The sequence below is a fragment of the Equus przewalskii genome, chromosome 10 (genome assembly GCF_037783145.1).
Source record: "Equus przewalskii isolate Varuska chromosome 10, EquPr2, whole genome shotgun sequence".
Lineage (NCBI taxonomy): Eukaryota > Metazoa > Chordata > Mammalia > Perissodactyla > Equidae > Equus > Equus przewalskii.
The window spans coordinates 54988988-55006967 of record NC_091840.1 but is presented as its reverse complement, the minus strand read 5'-3'; the positions used below and the strand labels follow the sequence as shown (position 1 = coordinate 55006967).

The following is a 17980-nucleotide window of genomic DNA, read 5'->3' as shown; positions in this document are numbered from 1 at the left end:
TAAAAAATCACACATTTTCATTATACTGTTAAGTCTTAAAAACCTGGGAATTAACTAGCTTTTAGCGGGGACTAAAGTAGGCAAAATGGAAACCTAACTCATATCCTTTCCACTCCCCAGTTTAAGTCAGTACCCACCAGAGAATACTGCTCTGGTCCCTGAGACAGTGACAACAAAACGCCACTTTTCTGCCCAGCCCCAGCTTTCAGGGCCAAACCTTTAAAGGTGTATGATAAAAGTTTTAGTGCTGGAAACTGTAACTAAACTGCTAAAGGCTACTGAGCCTGTTTAAAGAGAAGTGACAAACAGCAACAGTTTACATGTGCTCAAATGAAATGCAGACCCTGCCTGGGTACCCAACCCGAGATACCAGGACTCCACTGGCTCACTTCAGCTGGACTCATTCCCTCTGGCAGGTCTTCTCCCGACGCTCTCTAACACCCAACTTCCCTGGCTGGTTGTTCACTGCTTCCCCCACTCTCCTTTCTATGTTTTTTTTCCCCCCCCAGTTTCCCTCTTTTTATCCCTTTTTCTTTTCACCCACTCCTTAGGTCTTGACGCATCTCCTTAGCTAATAATCACAAAGAACTGGGCATATATTTCAGTATTTGAGGCAATTAATAAGTGTCGTATTTCCCATTAAATCTCTCAATGTGTTACTTTAGAAAAAACTGAAAAAGTGTATTTGAATCTTGGCCTTGGACACTTTTTTTCCTGCAGGTCTGTGATTGTTAAGGTATTTTAAGTAGCTCTTTGACTTTCTTTTCAGACAGATCATTTATTCAGCCATATGAGGATAAGGAAAGACTGACCAGTTCAAGAAATCACGGACAAAATCAGGCGCTTGAATCTGTGTAGTGAAATCACCGATCTGTACGTGATTGAGGGCCTACTTCCGCCACAGACTGGAAATAGGTCAACTAAACAGGTGCCCAGTTTACCCGGGAATCACTGCACGGGTGTGGCTGCAGCCCTCGGAGACCGACAACAGCTGCTGGACGTCTTCCCCGCCAATGGAAGCCAGATTGCGTGTGTCCCAGTAGCTGAATCATGCCCAGTCATGGCAAACCCATTTCTCTTTGACACATCTTCACCTCACAGCCTCCCTTGCAGCTAGGAAAACGTGAAAGAAACTCTTCTGGGCAAGATTTTTTTTTTCTCCCTGATAAAAACAAAAGGAGCATGCAAAAATAGTTCATCCTCTCACCACCCTCACAATTCCTACCTTTTATGTGGTTATGTAAAGACGTGATGCCTGGAGCTGCAGCAGCCAGATTACAACTATAAGGGGAAGCTCAAGCATTGCTGAAATTATGACCCAAAGTTGATGAATAAACCTTGGGAATGGCTACTTCAGGTGTCATGTTAAGTGAGATAGTAAGTGCCTTTTTGCTGAAGTCACTATTAAATCAGTGTCTTTTATTTTCTGTATTCTGATGGACTGCCCCTCCCAGGGTTAGCCAATACCTCGGGACAGTAAGCAACTCACCCATGAGTGTGCATTTCAAATGCAAACCAACCAATCCAGAGCCCATACCCCAACCATCTCCTTTACGGGGCTCTCACACTCCGGGTCACCATCCACCTGCCCTAATCACCCCAAGGCCAGGTATCAGACAACTAGGGGCATCTGTGCCCTAGAACCTACTAGAATTATTCAAACCAGCCAATTCTAAACCTGCTCACCCTGCCTCATTCATTCCTTCCTGTGGAAACCAAAATAAAGGCTCTTGCCCACATCTTCCTCACTCTGCCTCCTTGCTGGTCCTGGTGCTTCCCCATGTAGGCCCTCTGTGACCTGTCTCCTCCTTTAAGGAACTGCAGGTGACAAACTATCTTTCAATGCCAATCATCTCCGAATCTGTGCCTTGCCATATCTCAAATTTTCTATTAATTCACAATATTTTAGCACACTTAGGGAGCCAAATGTCTCCAACTGATATAATCTGCAAGACCCCCAATCCAACGAAAGCCCTACAAATCTAGGTAACTTTATCTTGTCCCAGAAAAATAACACTAGAAGTAATCAACCTACCCAGCCCAAAGGCCAGTTTCAAGCCTCTGGTAAGAACATTCAGATGCTACTTGTGATACCAAAATATACTATACAATACATGAGTTATTTTTAAAACAGTGCCTCTTGGAACAAAAGAAAGGAGGTGGGTCACAGGCAGGCTTGGCTGCAGGCCCCCACTCAGAACAGCTCCTGGACTCCCATATTAGATGTTTATTTGATTAAAGGATTTAATGTCTAAAGTAATTTTGCAAACTCTCCCTTTAAACTGTGCAGGTTCCCTTTGCTGAAATTCTTGAAATATACAGGGCTATTTCCGTAGACATTTTCCAAAGCCATGAACATTTTATTTCTACCACACATAAGTGATTCCTGCTGGGAATATTAAGAAAGAAGAAACCAGAGCTGGGAAGAGAGAATGGAATGATTGATGACGCAAGCAGAGCAGGTTCTTGTCCTGCAGCATGAGATGGGATGAAGCATGAGGGCACATCCCACAGCAGTCAATAGAAATGAGGCCAGCGGAAGCTGGGAGGGCTCAGGGAGACCACAGGGAAGCAGAAGCCAACAACCATTCCAGGTCAGAGAAACCAGACAGACACCAAACATGTCGATGGTAAACTCAAGGAGGAAAAAACCCTCCTAGATTGCATATCCCCTTTAATGAAGCCAAGTGAAAAGTCTGAGAGTATCTTTTCATCTTTGGGGGTGTTGAGGGGCGTTGGGGTCAGAACGGAAGTAAGCTGCCACGACTGTTTACACCAAGGACTGTTCAGTGGAGCCACATTACGCAACACTTTTCACTGCTAATGTAGGTCCTATACAAAGACATCAGAGGACCTTTATTTAGCAGACTCTCTTTATTGTTTCGTTAGAGCAAAAACAGTTTTCACAAGGGCCTTTATAGGTCACTTATAACCTCCAAAACCACAGTATCATTTTTTTTCCATGAAATCTTAAAATACAATTGAGGCAAATGGGGTCTATGAATGAGCTTTGAAGCAGGTGAGAGAAAGGGTAAAGCTTCCCTAAAGGTGGGATCTCAAGCACGCCCCTGGGATCTTCCTGGTTGCCCCAGTCCGGAAGGACAAGGAGAGGGACCGCACCCTGCCTGGTGACAGTGGGGATGCTTCAGGCAGGGTTAAAGGGCGGGAAGAGGTAGGAGGGGCCAAAGCATAGAGTCACACCACAGGTCAGGTGGATTCTCAGACAGAAATGGCTGTATAAACAGCCACATGGCCCAAGAGCGGGACCGCTGTCATCAGGAGGCACGTGTTAAGCTGCCCAGGGCAAGGAGGGCACTCACAGAGCGCTTGTCGGCCTCTACCCCTTGCTGGCCCTGGAGACAGGCAGTGAGCTTCTTATGCGTGCTGTGGGAAACCTGCTTCACCAGCTCCAGGCGCTTCTCCACCTGCAGACAGAGCAGTGGGTGGGGTCACAGGTGAGGGCAACATCAGAAGTGGGGTTGTCAGTCTGGACAATCACAGGAAAAGAGTCCAAGCCACGTTTCTGTGGACTGCAGAGAAAAACATCCAGCACTGGAGAACTGGATAAGGAGCGATCACAGACTCTGGACTCTGCTGACTGTGCAGTGAAATGACTTCAAATGTCTCCTGAAAAGTCTTCCCTGAACTGGTATTCAAAATGCAAGGTACTATCCTAAAGGATAAACAGTTGTGTCTCTAAACAGTTTGCCTGGGGAGCAGTCCGAGCAATTTAAACAGCATTGGGAATGGCTGAGTTTTAAAAAGGGAAGACAGCTTGGGTGTCTGTGAGCTAAGGGCGAGCAACAATCTTACCTGAAGAAGGTCTTCACTCAGAACTTCAGTCTTTTCTGCCCTAAAGAGAAAATTGAGAAACAATCAGTAAGAAAACTAGGAACTTAGTTTCACACTTGTTCCCATTCTCTTCACTTATGGAGAGATAAGAAAAACAGAGGCATTAGTAGCAGAAATTTCCAACAAGAGAAAATACAAACAATACCAGAAATTACTAGGAACCTTAAGTAACTGCACTCCAGCAAAAACAGGGCAGCCAAGATACTCTGAACAGTCTCTTGCTACACATGGACCTGGATGAAGGACAACACACACACTTCTTTTGTTCCCAGACATTTTTTGTTTTAATTAACAGAATTAGGTAGGTTCCCCCACCCATACTCCTTGGTCTGCCCCCAAACAAATAAGCAAAAATCACAGAAATCTGAGCAAAGATCAATAAACAGCAAGCAAGGAGACAGCACTGAGTCCTGGTAACAAATACAAATGCCATCCCTGAGATCTGCACTCAAGTGTTAGCCCCACCAGAAAGTGAGGGGTTTGAACCTGAGATTAACACATTCAGGGAAAAAATGTGGACGCTGGCTAAAGTGGTCCCAACCTGTCAGCAAGCCCTGCCTCACATCAGACAAGAATGCAGATTTTCTTTGGAGCAAAGCAAATTATGGCCTAGGGATTCTCAGAGATAAGGTTCAGCCAATGGTTTCTCTCACACTGGTGTTTCTCTCTCTGTCTTTTCTCTTTCTCTCTCTCTCCCTCCTCTCTTTCTCACTCTCACACATACAAACTGCAAATTCACATAAAAACAAATCACCAAGACTAAGAGTACAGAGAAAGAAGAAACAACATGTATAGAGCCTAAAGGACTTCAGTGGTTGGAATTATCAAAGACTGTAACATAGGCATGAAATATTTCAAAACAAATGATACATTAAAAAATCAGAGGACATTAAAAAATGAGAGGACTTCCACTTCTGGGAAGATGGAGTGAATGTATTTACCTATTCCTCTAAGTACAAAGAAAATCTCGAGACCTTATGTATAAAACAAACATAAGAAAATTCTGAAAGGTAGAGAGAAGGCAGAATGGCTAAGTACCTACAGATCCAAGGAATGGCAAGATGGGGAATTTTTGCTTCACATATTACACACCTGGAGCTTAAGAAGCTGGTGACCTGACATACCAATGGATGCAGACAAAACAAGGCCAACAAAAGTCTGGTTTCTATAGCCAAAGGACCAGGAAAGGGGCAGGCTAGTAAGAAAATGTGTAGACAATAACTGCTCACTCCAGCCAAACACCACAAGAAAAACTATTGTGCTACCCCACTCACACCAGCAAAGGCTGAGTAGGAAGACTAGACTTCCACCCTTGCTAGGCTGTACACCCAACCTGTCCCCCTCCCCTCAACCAGTGTAGCAGTGTCAGAAAAGGATGAGCATGGAGCTGGGACATTACCACTGCTGGGCAGTGACAATGGAAACCACATGGGTAGCCTAGACATCCAAACTCACCTGGTGGTAACAAAGCATCCTCCCTCAGAGGGGTAGTGTCACAGGAGGCCCAGTGGAGAGACAAATCCATAGGACTTTCACCACCACCCAGCAGTAACAAGGCCATCGTCTTCCGTGGTATCAATGGAAGCCAACTAGGGAGCCATAACAAGGTACTCCCAGCCCTCCCAGCCACGGAGGTATCAGTGAAGGCCCAAAGGGGAGACAGAGTTTCCACTCCCACCCAGCAGTAACAAAGCAGAATTCTCCCTTCCCCTCCTGAAGCGGGAACAGAGAAAGCCAGCATAAAGAGAAAGTTTAAATAAAATCCAGAGTCTCATAATATAATACACACAATATCTTGGTTTCAGTAAAAAATTACTCATCATACCAAGAATCAGAAGAATCTCAAACTGAATGAAAAAAGACAAGCAATAGATGCCAATACCAGGTTGACACAGATGTTAGAAATATCTAACAAAGACTTAAGGCATTCATCATAAAAATGCTTCAATGAGCAATTATGAACATGCTTGAAACAAAAGAAAAAATAGAAAGTCTCAGAAGAGAAACAGGAGATATAAAGAAGAACCAAATATAAATTTTAGAACTAAAAAATAGAATAATGTAAATTAAAAAATCTCAGTGGACAGGTTTGACTGCAAATGGAGGGGGCAGAGGAAAGAACCAATGGACAGGAAGAAATCACAATAGAAATTTTCCAATTTTAACAAGAGAACAAAAATAGACCAAACAAACCAATAAACAAAAAAAAAACCCTCAGGGACCTGTGCGACTATAACAAAACATTAAATGTTATGTCATCAGAGTCTCAGAAGGAGGAAAAAAAGAAAGCAGGCCTGAAAAAATGCTCAAAGAAATAAAGACTGAAAATTTTCCAAATTTGGCAAAAGACATAAATCGACATATTCAAGAAGTTGAGCAAACCCCAACAGGGTAAACACAAAGATCCTCACCAACCCTCACACTCAAACTTCTGAAAGCTAAAGAGAAAAAAAATCTTGAAAGCAACAGTAGAGAAATGATACTTTACCAATAGTGGGAAAAATTCAAGTTACAGCAGATATCTTATGAGAAACCATGGAGGACAGAAGGAAGCGGCACACCATTTTTCAAGTACTGAAAGAAAAGAAATGCCAACCTAGAATCCTATAGCCAGTGAAAATATTCTTCAGGAAGGAAGGAGAAATCATAACACTCTCAGACAAAGGAAAAATTTGCCATCAGCAGGCCTGCTTTAAAGAATTGCTCAGGGAAGTTCTAAGCAGAAAAAGGAAAGGTAAAAGAAAGAACCTTGAAATATCAGGAAGAAAGAAAGATGGTGACCAAAAATGGTAAATACAACAGTTTTTCTTTCTCCTCTTGAATTTTCTAAACTATGTTTGATGGTTGAAGCAAAATTTATAATATTGTCTGATGTGGTTCTAAATGTATGTAGAGGAAATAATATAATTATATTATAATTGGGGGAAGGTAAAGGGACAGAAAGGGAAGTAAAGTTTATAGATTTCACTCACCCTAGTAAAATACCGACATAGTAGATTGTGATAAACTATGTATATATAATGTAAGACCTAGGGTCACCATTAAAAAAAACTACACAAACAGATACACTCAAAAACACTATTGATAAATCATAATGTAAACTAACCTACAGAAAATAAAAAGAACACAAAGCAATAAAAAACAGAAAGAAGAAACATATAACCAAGTATAAAATGGTAGACTTAAGTCTCACGATATCCGTAATTACATGAACGCAAACAGTCTAAATACCTTAATTGAAATACAGAGATTGGCAAAGTGGATGAAAAGCATGCTGTCTATAAGAATCTCACTTCAAATATAATGATATAAGTAGGCTGAAAGTAAAAGGATAGGAAAAGACATCATGCAAACATTAATCAGAAGAAAGCAAGATGGTTGTATTAATATCAGATAAAGTAGACTTTAGAACAAAGGCAATGATCAGAGACAGAGAATAGTATAATATAATGATAAACGGGTCAATCCACCAAGAAGGTAGGCTGTCTTAAACATGTATACACTAACCAGCGCAGTGCAAAATATGTGAAGCAAAACTGATGAAACTGGAAGGAGAAATAGACAAATCCACAATAAGAGTTGGAGACTTCAACATCCTTTCTCTTAACAATTGACAGACCGGCTAGATTAAAAAATATATATATATCAGCAAGGATATATAAGAATGCAACAATTCCATTAACCAATAGAATTTGACTGACACTTACAGAACACTCCATCCAACATCACCAGAATACTCATTCTTTCCCAGTGCTTACGGAACATATACCAAAACAGATAGAATCTGGGGCCATAAAACAAATCTCAACTAATCTAAAAGAACTGAAATCATATAGAGTGTATTCTCTTATCATAGTGGAATAAAAATAGAAATAAATAACAGAAAGATAAAAAGAAAATATCCAAACACTTGAACACTAAACAAAACTTCTAAATAAACTGCAAAACAAAGAGAAAGTCTCAAAGGAAACTTAAAAAACTCTTAAACTGAATAAAAGTAAAAATGCAACATATCAAAATGTTTAACACAGCCAAAGCAATGCTGAAAGGAAAATTTAAATCTCTACATCCATACATTAGAAAAGAGAAATATTCTCAAATGAAAAATATAAGCTCCTCCTGCAACAACCTACAAAAAGAAGACCAAAAATAAGTCAAAACCAAGCAGAAGGAAGGAAATCATAAAGGACAGAAATGAATAAATTTAAACCAACAAAAAATAATGAGAAAAAACAATAAAACAAAGAGCTAGCTCTGAAAAGATAAGCACAATTGAAAAAACCTCTAGGACAATTGAAGAGAAAGAAAAAGAAGACACAAATTGTCAATACTAGGAATAAAACAGAAAATATCACTACAAAATCTTGTAGATTTCAAAAAGATATCTTTGAACAACCATATATGTAAATTTGACAACTTACACGAAATGGACTAATTACTCAAAAAACACAAACTATCCAATACACATACAAAATGCAAATACAATACAAACAAACACAATACATCCAATATAAAAAGCAAATAATGTGAATCATCCAATAACTATTAAGACATTGAACTTATACTACCAAAAGTCTCAAAAAAGAAAGCTTCAGACCCAGAAGGTGAGGATGTGGGGAAAAGAGCACCCTTGCGCACTGTTGGTGGAAATGTAAATTGGTGCAGCCACTATGGAAAAGGGTACGGAAGTTCCTCAAAAAATTAAAAATAGAACTACCATATGATCCAGCAATTCCACTTCTGGGTATTTATCCGAAGAAAACAAAAACACTAACTCAAAAAGATATATGAACCCCTATGTTCACTGCAGCACTATTTACAATAGCCTAGATATGCAAACAGCCTAATTGTCCATCCATGGATGAATGGATAAAGAAAATGTAGTGTATAAATAAAATGGAATACTTTTCAGCCATAAAAAAGAATGCTATCCTGCCATTTGCAACAACATGGATTAACCTTAAGGGAAATATGCTAAGTGAAATAAGTCAGAGAAAGACAAACACCATGTGATTTCACTTATATGTTGAATATTAAAAAAACCAAAACCAAAAACCAAAAAACCAACATCATAGATACAGAGAACCAGAGCGCTGGTGATTGCCATAGGCAGGGGTTAGGCAGTGGGTGTCAAAAGGTACAGACTTCTAGTTATAAAATAAATAAGCCATGGGGATGTAATGTACAGCATCGTGACTATAATTAACAATACTACATTGCATATTTCAAAGTTGCTAAGAAAGTAGATCTAAAAAGTCCTCACCAAAGGAAAAAAAAAATTTGTAACTATGAACAGTCATGGATGTTGACCAGACTTATTGTGGTCATAGTTTTGCAATATATACAAATATCAAATCATTATGTTGTGCACCTGAAAAAAAAAATTGAACTTGTACTACTAAAAGTCTCAAAAAAAGAGCACCAAATTCATAAAGCAACCATTAACAAATCTAAAAGAAGATATTAATAATAACACAATAATAGTAGGGGACCTCAACACTCCACTCACATCAATGGATAGATCATCCAGTCAGAAAATCAACAAGGAAACAGTTGGACTTAATAGACATATATAGAACACTCCATCCAAAAATAGCAGAATACATATTCTTCTCAAGTGTGCAACGAATATTCTGAAGGGTAGACCATATGTTGGGAAACAAGGCAAGCCTCAATAAATTTAAGAAAATTGAAATAATAACAAGCATCTTCTCCGATCACAATGCTATAAAGCTAGAAATGAATTACAAGAAAAAAGCTGATAAAGGGACAAAGATGTGGAGACAAAACAACATGCTATTGAACAAGCAACGGATCATTGGAGAAATTAAAAAATATCTGGAGACAAACGAAAATGAAAACATACCATAGCAGATCATATGAGATGCAGCAAAAGCCATATTAAGAGGGAAATTCATCACAATACAGGGTCACCTTAACAAACGAGGAAAATCCCAAATAAGCAACCTCAAATTACACCTAACTAAATTAGAAAAAGAAGAACAAAAAAAGCCCAAAGTCAGGAGAAGGCGAAAAATAATAAAAATCGAAGCAGAAATAAATGCTATTGAAACAAAAAAGACAGTAGAAATGACAATGAAACAAAGAGCTGGTTCGTTGAGAAGATAAACAAAATTGACAAACCTCTAGCCAAACTTACAAGGTAAAAAAGAGAGAAAGCTCAGATATACAAAATTAGAAATGAAAGAGGAGAAATAACAACGGATACCAGAGAAATACAACAGATTATAAGAGAATACTACGAAAAACTATATGCCAACAAAATGGATAACCTAGAAGAAACGGATAAATTCTTAGACTCTTACAACCTCCCAAAGCTGAATCAAGAAGAAACAGAGAATCTGAATAGACCAATCACAAGGAAAGAAATTAAAACAGTAATCAAAAGCATCCCAAAGAATAAAAGCCCAGGACCAGATGGCTTCCCTGGGGAATTCTTCCAAACTTTCAGGGAGGATTTAATACCTATCTTTCTCGAGCTATTCCAAAAAATTAGGGAAGATGGAATGCTTCCTAACACATTTTATGAGACCAACATCACCAAGCCTGACAAGGATAACACAAAAAAGGAAAACTACAGGCCAGTATTGCTGATGAACATAGATGCAAAAATTCTCAACAAAATTTTGACAACCTGAATTCAGTAATACATCAAAAGGATCATACATCATGATCAAGTGGAATTTATACCAGGGACACAGGGATGGTTCAACATCCGCAAATCAATCAGTGTGATACACCACATCAACAAATTGAGGAATAAAAACCATATGATCATCTCAACAAATGCAGAGAAAGCATTTGACAAGATCCAATAGCTATTTGTGATAAAAACACTTAGCAAAATGGGGACAGAAGGAAATAACCTCAACATAATAAAGGCCATATATGACAAACCCAAAGCCAACACCATACTCAATAGGCAAAAACTGGCCACCCCTCTGCGAACAGGAACAAGACAAAGATGCCCACTATCACCACTCTTAATCAATATAGACTGGAGGTTTTGGCCAGAGCAATTAGGCAAGAGAAAGGAATAAAAGGAATCCAAATACGGAGTGAAGAAGTGAAACTCTTGCTGTTTGCAGACAACATGATCTTATATCTAGAAAACCCTAAAGAATCCATTGGAAAACTATTACAAATAATTAAAAACTACAGTAAAGTTGCAGGATACAAAATAAACTTAGAAAAATCAGTTTCATTTTTATACTCTAATAATGAACTCACAGAAAGAGAACTGAAGAATACAATGCCAATTACAATCGCAGCTAAAAGAATAAAGTACCTAGGAGTAAATTTAACCAAGGAGGTGAAGGACTTATACAATGAAAACTGTAAGACATTACTGAAAGAAATAGATAATGAGAAAGAGATTCCATGCATATGGATTGGAAGAATAAACATAGTTAAAATGTCCATACTACCCAAAGCAATCTACAGATTCAATGCAATCCCAGTCAGAGTCCCAGTGACACCTTATGCCTGTTAAAATGGCTATAATCACTAAGATTAAAAATAACAAACATTGGAGAGAGTGTGGAGAAAAGAGAACCCTCATACACTGCTGGTGGGAATGCAAACTGGTGCAACCACTATGGAAAACAGTATGGAGACACCTCAAAAAACTAAAAATAGAACTACCATACGACCCAGCCATCCCACTACTGGGCATCTACCCAAACACCTTGAAATCAACAATCCAAAGCAACACATGCACCCCTATGTTCATTGCAGCACTATTTGCAGTAGCCAAGACATGGAAACAATCCACATGCCCATCAACCAATGATTGGATAAAGAAGATGTGGTACATATATATATAGTGAAACACTACTCAGCCATAAAAAAAGAAAAATCACCCCATTTGCTACACCATGGAAGGACCTGGAGGGAATTATGCTAAGCGAAATAAGCCAGGCTGAGAAAGACAAACACCAGATGATTTCACTCATATGTGGAGTATGAACAAACACATGGACAAAGACAACAGTTCAGTGGTTACCAGGGGAAGGGGGGTAGGAGGTGGGCACAGGGGGTGAAGGGGAGCACTTATGTGGTGATAGTCAATAAATAATGTACAACTGAGATTTCACATTGATGTAAACTATTATGAACTCAATTTAAAAAAATAAAGTAAAAGAAAAAGAATGTGAGGCTTCCTTTCTCTCATTTATCTGTACTCCTTCCAGAAACCCCAATTTTAAAAAAAGGTCTCAAAAAAGAAATCTTTCCAACCCAGAAGGCTTCACAAGAGATTTCTACCAAATATTTAAAGAATTAACACCAATTCTACATAAGCTCTTCCAGAATATAGAAGAGGACGGAACACTTCCCAATTCGTTTGATGAAGCTAGTATTCCTTTGATACCAAACCAGACAAAGAACAGTAAAATAAAAAAAGAGAGAGAGAGAGATAACCATCGACCAATCTCCTTTGTGAATATAGATGCAAAAGTCCTTAAGAAAACATTACCAAATGGAATTCAATAATAGATAAAAAGAATTAATCACCATGACCAAATTGGGCTTATTCCAGGGAGACTATTCCAAGGATCTGAAAATCAATCAATGTAATCCATCATATTAACAGAATAAAGAAGAAAAACCACATGATCATATCCACGGATGTAGAAAAAGCATTTGACAAAATTCAACACCTATTCTTGGTAAAAACTCTCAGAAAATCAGTAATAGAAGGGAACTTCCTCAACTTGATAAGTAATATCTGCAAAAAAATAAACCTACAATTAACATTATACTTAACGATGAAAGACAAAATGTTTTCCCCACTAAGACCAGGATCAAAGCAAGTATGTCTGCACTTGACACTCATTCAACATAGTGCTGGACGCTTGACTCAGTGCAATCAGGCAAGAAAAGGAAACAAGAGGCATATAAAGCTCAAAGGAACAAACAATAATGTCCCTATTTCCAGATGATATGATTGTCTATATAAAAATGCCAAGGAATCTACCCCAAAAATGCCTAAAACTAATAAATGAGTTCGGCAAGGTTGCATGATATAAGGTAAACATACAAAAAACCTTTATTTCTATATACTAGTAATGATCACATGAATGTGGAAATTGAAAATAAAATACCATTGACAATTGCTTTAAAAAATAAAATACTTAGGTATAAATCTATCAAAATACGCACAGAATGTGTATGCTCAAAACTATAAAATACTTATGAAAAAAATCAAAGATCTAAAATGGAGAGATGTTATGTCTGTGGATTAGAGGACTCAACATAATACAGATGTCGATACTCACAAAATTAGTCATAGATTAAATGTAATCCCAAGCAAAATTTCATCAGGATTTCTTGTAGATATAGACAAATATTCTAAAATTGATATGAAACTGCAAAGGAAGTAGAAGATCTAAAATAATTTTTAGAAAAGATAAATTTGTAGGATTCACTACCTCACTATAAAATTAAGTAATCAAAGGGATAGTGAAAAGTTAAAAAGATCAATGGGCCAGAATAAAGAAAACAGACACAGACAAATATAACCAACTGATTTTTGACAAATGTACAAAGGCAATTCAATGGAGGAAGAAGTCTAACAAATTGTGCTAGTACAATTGGACATTCATATGCAAAAAAAATGAACCTTGACCCATACTTGATATCATATATAAAAACTAACTCATAATGGATCATGAACTTAAATAGAAAACATAAGACTACAAAACTTTTGAAGAAAACGTATGAGAAAATATCTCCGACCTTGGGTTAGGCAATGAGTTCTTAGATATAACATCAAAAGCATGATCCCTAAAAGAAAAACAACTTGATACATTAGACTTCATCAAAATTAAAAGCTTTGGCTCTGTGAAAGGTAGCGTTAAAAGATGAAAAGACAACCCACAAAAAGAGAAAATATTTGCAGATCACATATATGATAAAAGAATTGTATGCAGAATAAAGAACTCTCAAATTCAACAATAAGAAAACAATCTTATCTTAAAAATAGGCAAAAAAATCTGAAGAGAAACTTTATCAAGGAAGATATATGCATGGCAAATAAGCACAAGAAAAATTGCTCAACATCATTACCCACTAGGAAAATGCAAATTAATACCTGAAGGAGATACACTATTAAAATGACAAAATAATAACAACAAAAAACTCCCCCAAATCTGACCATATAAAGTTCTGGAGAAAAGGAAAAGCAACTGGAATTCTCGCACATTGCTAGGGGTGGGGGCAATGCAAAATGGTAGAGCCACTGTGGAAAACAGCTTGGCAGTTGTCATATGACCCTGCAATCCTACTCTAGAAAAACGAAAGTTGATGTTCACAAAAACACAAAAAAACTCATGAATGTTCATTGCAGCTTTATTTGTAACAACAAAAAGTTGGAAACAACTCAAATGTCCTTCAACGGGTAAACGGATTAACAAAGAATAGTACTCAGCAATAAACAGGAAGGGACTATTGACGCATGCTAAAACATGGAGAGTTGTCAAACACATTATGCTCAGTGACAAAAGCCTACCTCAAAGGTTAAATACATACTGAATGATTCCATTTATACGACATGCTGGAAAAGCAAAACTGTAAAGATGGAAAACAGAATATGTGGTGAGGCACACTAATTGGGGTGGGTGAGAATTTGAGTCCAAAGAGAATTTTTTAAGGTGGTGGTGGTTACACAAAGCTATGGATGTGTTAAACTCATAGAACTGTACTGAAAAAGTGAAGTTTACTTTATGTAAACTTTAAAAGTAAAAAAAGATTTTTTTTAAGATAGAACTGAGATACAAGACAGCAATATCACATAAGTCAAGGAGGGAGGATGACTCGAGTTACGTATTCTAAGCTCCCACTGTTGGATGTTAGAGGAGTTAAAATAATTTAGATTTTGTTAAGCTAAAACATGATAAACATTTCAAGGGAAAGAGCAAAAGAGTAGAAAGAATATATATATATATATCTTCCAAATCAACAGAGGCAAAATAATCAAAATAAGAACAAAACATAACAATCCACAATAGAAACTCTAAATCAAAACAATGGGAACAGATAGTAGCAGGCGAAGCAGTACAAAAAAGAAAAAACAGAAAGCACAGACTAAAATATAAGACACAGGTTCAAATAGATCATTAATAAAAATGTACTAAATATGCCAGTTAAAAGCTAAAGATGTCCAGCTTAGATATTAAAAAATCTAGCTCTATGCTAATTATAAGAGCTATATCTAAAACATAAAAAAATGAGAAAGATTGAAGAGAAAAAAACACATACCAGGCTACTGGTAATTAATATTATGTTGATATTAGCCCAAATAGACTTTGAGGCAAAAAAAAAAGAAAATTATAAGGGAGAGAGGATCACAATACAATGACAGAAAAATTTAATTCATCAAGAAGCTATGAGAATTCTCAACTTGGGTACACCTTATAAGAATCACCAAACATATAAATCAAAACTAACAGAACCTCAGGGAAGCCCTAAAAAAATGTACCATAATTGAAGATGTCATCATTCCTCTTTCAATGAATGAGAGGTAAAGCAGAAAAAAAGTTAGTAAAGACATTGAGGATTTAAAACACATAAGTTAACAGGATTTATTTAATAGAGTAAATCCTATCTATCATGGAATTCTGAATCTAATCATTATAGAATATAAATTCTTCTCATGCGCACAAGAATTCATTTCCCAAAATTAACCACTTCCAGCCTATAAAACACCTCTCAACAAACATCAAAGGACAGACGCTACACAGATGATGTTCTCTGACCCCAATGTAATTTTGGTTGAAGTGAATAACAAAAAAGTTAAAATAAAAAATTTGGAAACTTTAAAACAATTCTATATAGCTCATTCTTTCTGGTCTGTCTTAGGCTGGAAGCTCTGCTGAAAACTGTCCGTTATGGGTGACCCTGCTGGTATATGAAATATCGGGGGCATGGCTTTCAGCATCACAGCAGCATGCAGCCACCACAATATGACAACTGACAGACAGATGGGTGATGTGGTTCCCTGAGCAGAAGACTAACCTGGGCCACGGCAGTGAGAGCTGAATCCTAACCACGAGACCACCAGGGTTGGCTTTCCAAAGTTATACAAACTCTTAACAAAATAGAAAAAGCAGCAACCCATTGCAACTTATTCTAAGAAACAAGTATAACTTGATACCAAAACTAGACAAGGACCCCACAAGGGAAATTTTAGATCAGTCTTATATATTAACAATGATAAATTTATCCTAAACAAAATAAATTAGCACATTAAGAGCGAGTTAGAGTAATTGCTGGAATGCAAGAGTGGTTTCACTTTAGATATCTGCAGGTGTAATTCATGGCATTGACAGATCAAAGGATAAAACATGAGGATCTCAAACTGCAGACAAAATATTTAATAGAATTCAACGCCTGTTCACGAAAAGTAGAAAAAATAAGGAAAATCCTTAGCTTGATTTTTTTAAAGTACCTATGAAACATTATTCTTAATGGGAACACGTTAAAAATATTCCTTTTATAATCAAGAATAAGACAACTATACCACCATCACCATCGAGCTCAGTAAGACACTGAAACAGATTTAAAAACTGAAAAGAAACTAAACTGACATAATCTACAGAAATTATTAAAAATAATAAAAGTTTAGAAAGATGGAGGGATATATAAGATCAATATAACCAATAAATACTTAGAAAACAATTTTAAAAATCATTTAACAGAAAAAAAGTTGAAATAAATTTAATAAAGGATGGGCAATATTTTTATGGAGAAAAAAATTAATAAAAGACATTCAGAAAGACAAATCAAGAGATATGCTCTATCTATGGGTAGGCAGAATTCATTTTGTAAAGATATCAGTTCTCTTCATATCAATGCAATTTTAATAAAAATTCCAAATAAGAATTTATAAAAACTAATTTAACAAGCTGAATCTAAAATTTATATGGACATGAAAAGACTTAAGAAAAAAACCATGATTATCCTTAAGGAAGAGCTTCACTATCAGATGTTGAAATTTATCAAAGTCAGAGTAATTAAGACAGTATTATATCAGTGTTCACAATGAACATGGGAACAGAGGGGAGTGCCCAGGAATAGATCCACACAAATGTAAAAAAATGACAGATGTTAGAGGTGTTATCCCAGACTGGGGAAGAGAGGAGGAGAACATGAGTTATTCAATAAGTAATTCTGGGTCAACTGTTCATCCATAAAGAAAACAAAAAAAGAAAGAAATAGAGTTTTACTCCACCAGGCATAAAAGTCAAGTCCCGATGAATTAAAGACTTACATGTAAACGGCAAGACATTAAAACTTCTAGAAAAAAATACATAGACTATCTTATATTTCTGACCATGGAGTGAAACTTTTGAAAAAAACATACAGAAGATTAACCATATAAGAAAAGAATAATAAATATATTGACATGAAAATTAACAACTTCTGTTACAGTGGTTGGAAAAAAAAGATGAGAATAAAGTCAGAAAACAGAAAAAGATACGTGTAAGAAAATAAAACTGCCATAGGATTAACATTCAGACTGGATCAAGAGCTCCTGCAAGTCAATGAAAAAAATCAACTCTGCACAAAAATGGGCTAAATGCTAGCACTCTTTAAAAGAGAAAATTCTAATGATTAAAAAATACATAAAAACTTGATCAACCTCATTAGTAAGCAGGAATAGACAAATTCAAACTACAAAGAGACACCATTCTATACTGCCAGTTTGACAAAAACGCACGTCTGACAACTCCAAATGGTGAAGGTACGGAATACTGGGAACCTCTGCAGACCACCACTCTAAGTGAAAATTGTTAAAAGCATCGTAGAAAACAATGTGTCATTATCTTGTACATCTGACACTCAAACTCAGTACCCAAAAGAAACATCTTCTAACAGAACAGTACTTACTGCTACCATGTTTGGTGCACACTAATATTTTCTACTATGCTCACTAAACCCATTTCACTCACACTAACTAACGGGTGGGGAGCCGCATTCAGCCAACACTGTCCTGGAGAAACCCTGAGACATTTACAAAACAGTCACAGCAGGTTTCTTTTTTTTTTGTAAAACAAAAGAATTAGGGGAAAAAAAGGCCATTGAAAAGAAAACAAAGAAATTGGGA

At 37.0% G+C, this 17980-nt stretch overlaps 1 protein-coding gene across 11 annotated transcripts in view; it reads right to left on the bottom strand.

Moving 5' to 3' along the window:
* Positions 1-17980, bottom strand: part of ARHGAP44 (Rho GTPase activating protein 44) — a 184596-nt gene that overhangs the window by 78826 nt on the left and 87790 nt on the right. For all 11 annotated transcript variants that reach the window (XR_011523207.1, XR_011523208.1, XR_011523206.1 and 8 more), the window contains exons 2-3: positions 3814-3853; positions 3321-3425 (exon numbers count right to left, since the gene is read on the bottom strand). Coding sequence is in view for 6 of the 11 variants with exons in the window: in XM_070561127.1 (XP_070417228.1) it covers positions 3321-3425; positions 3814-3853 (145 nt within the window). In the remaining 5 variants the exon portion in view is untranslated. The remainder of the gene's footprint in view (positions 1-3320; positions 3426-3813; positions 3854-17980) is intronic.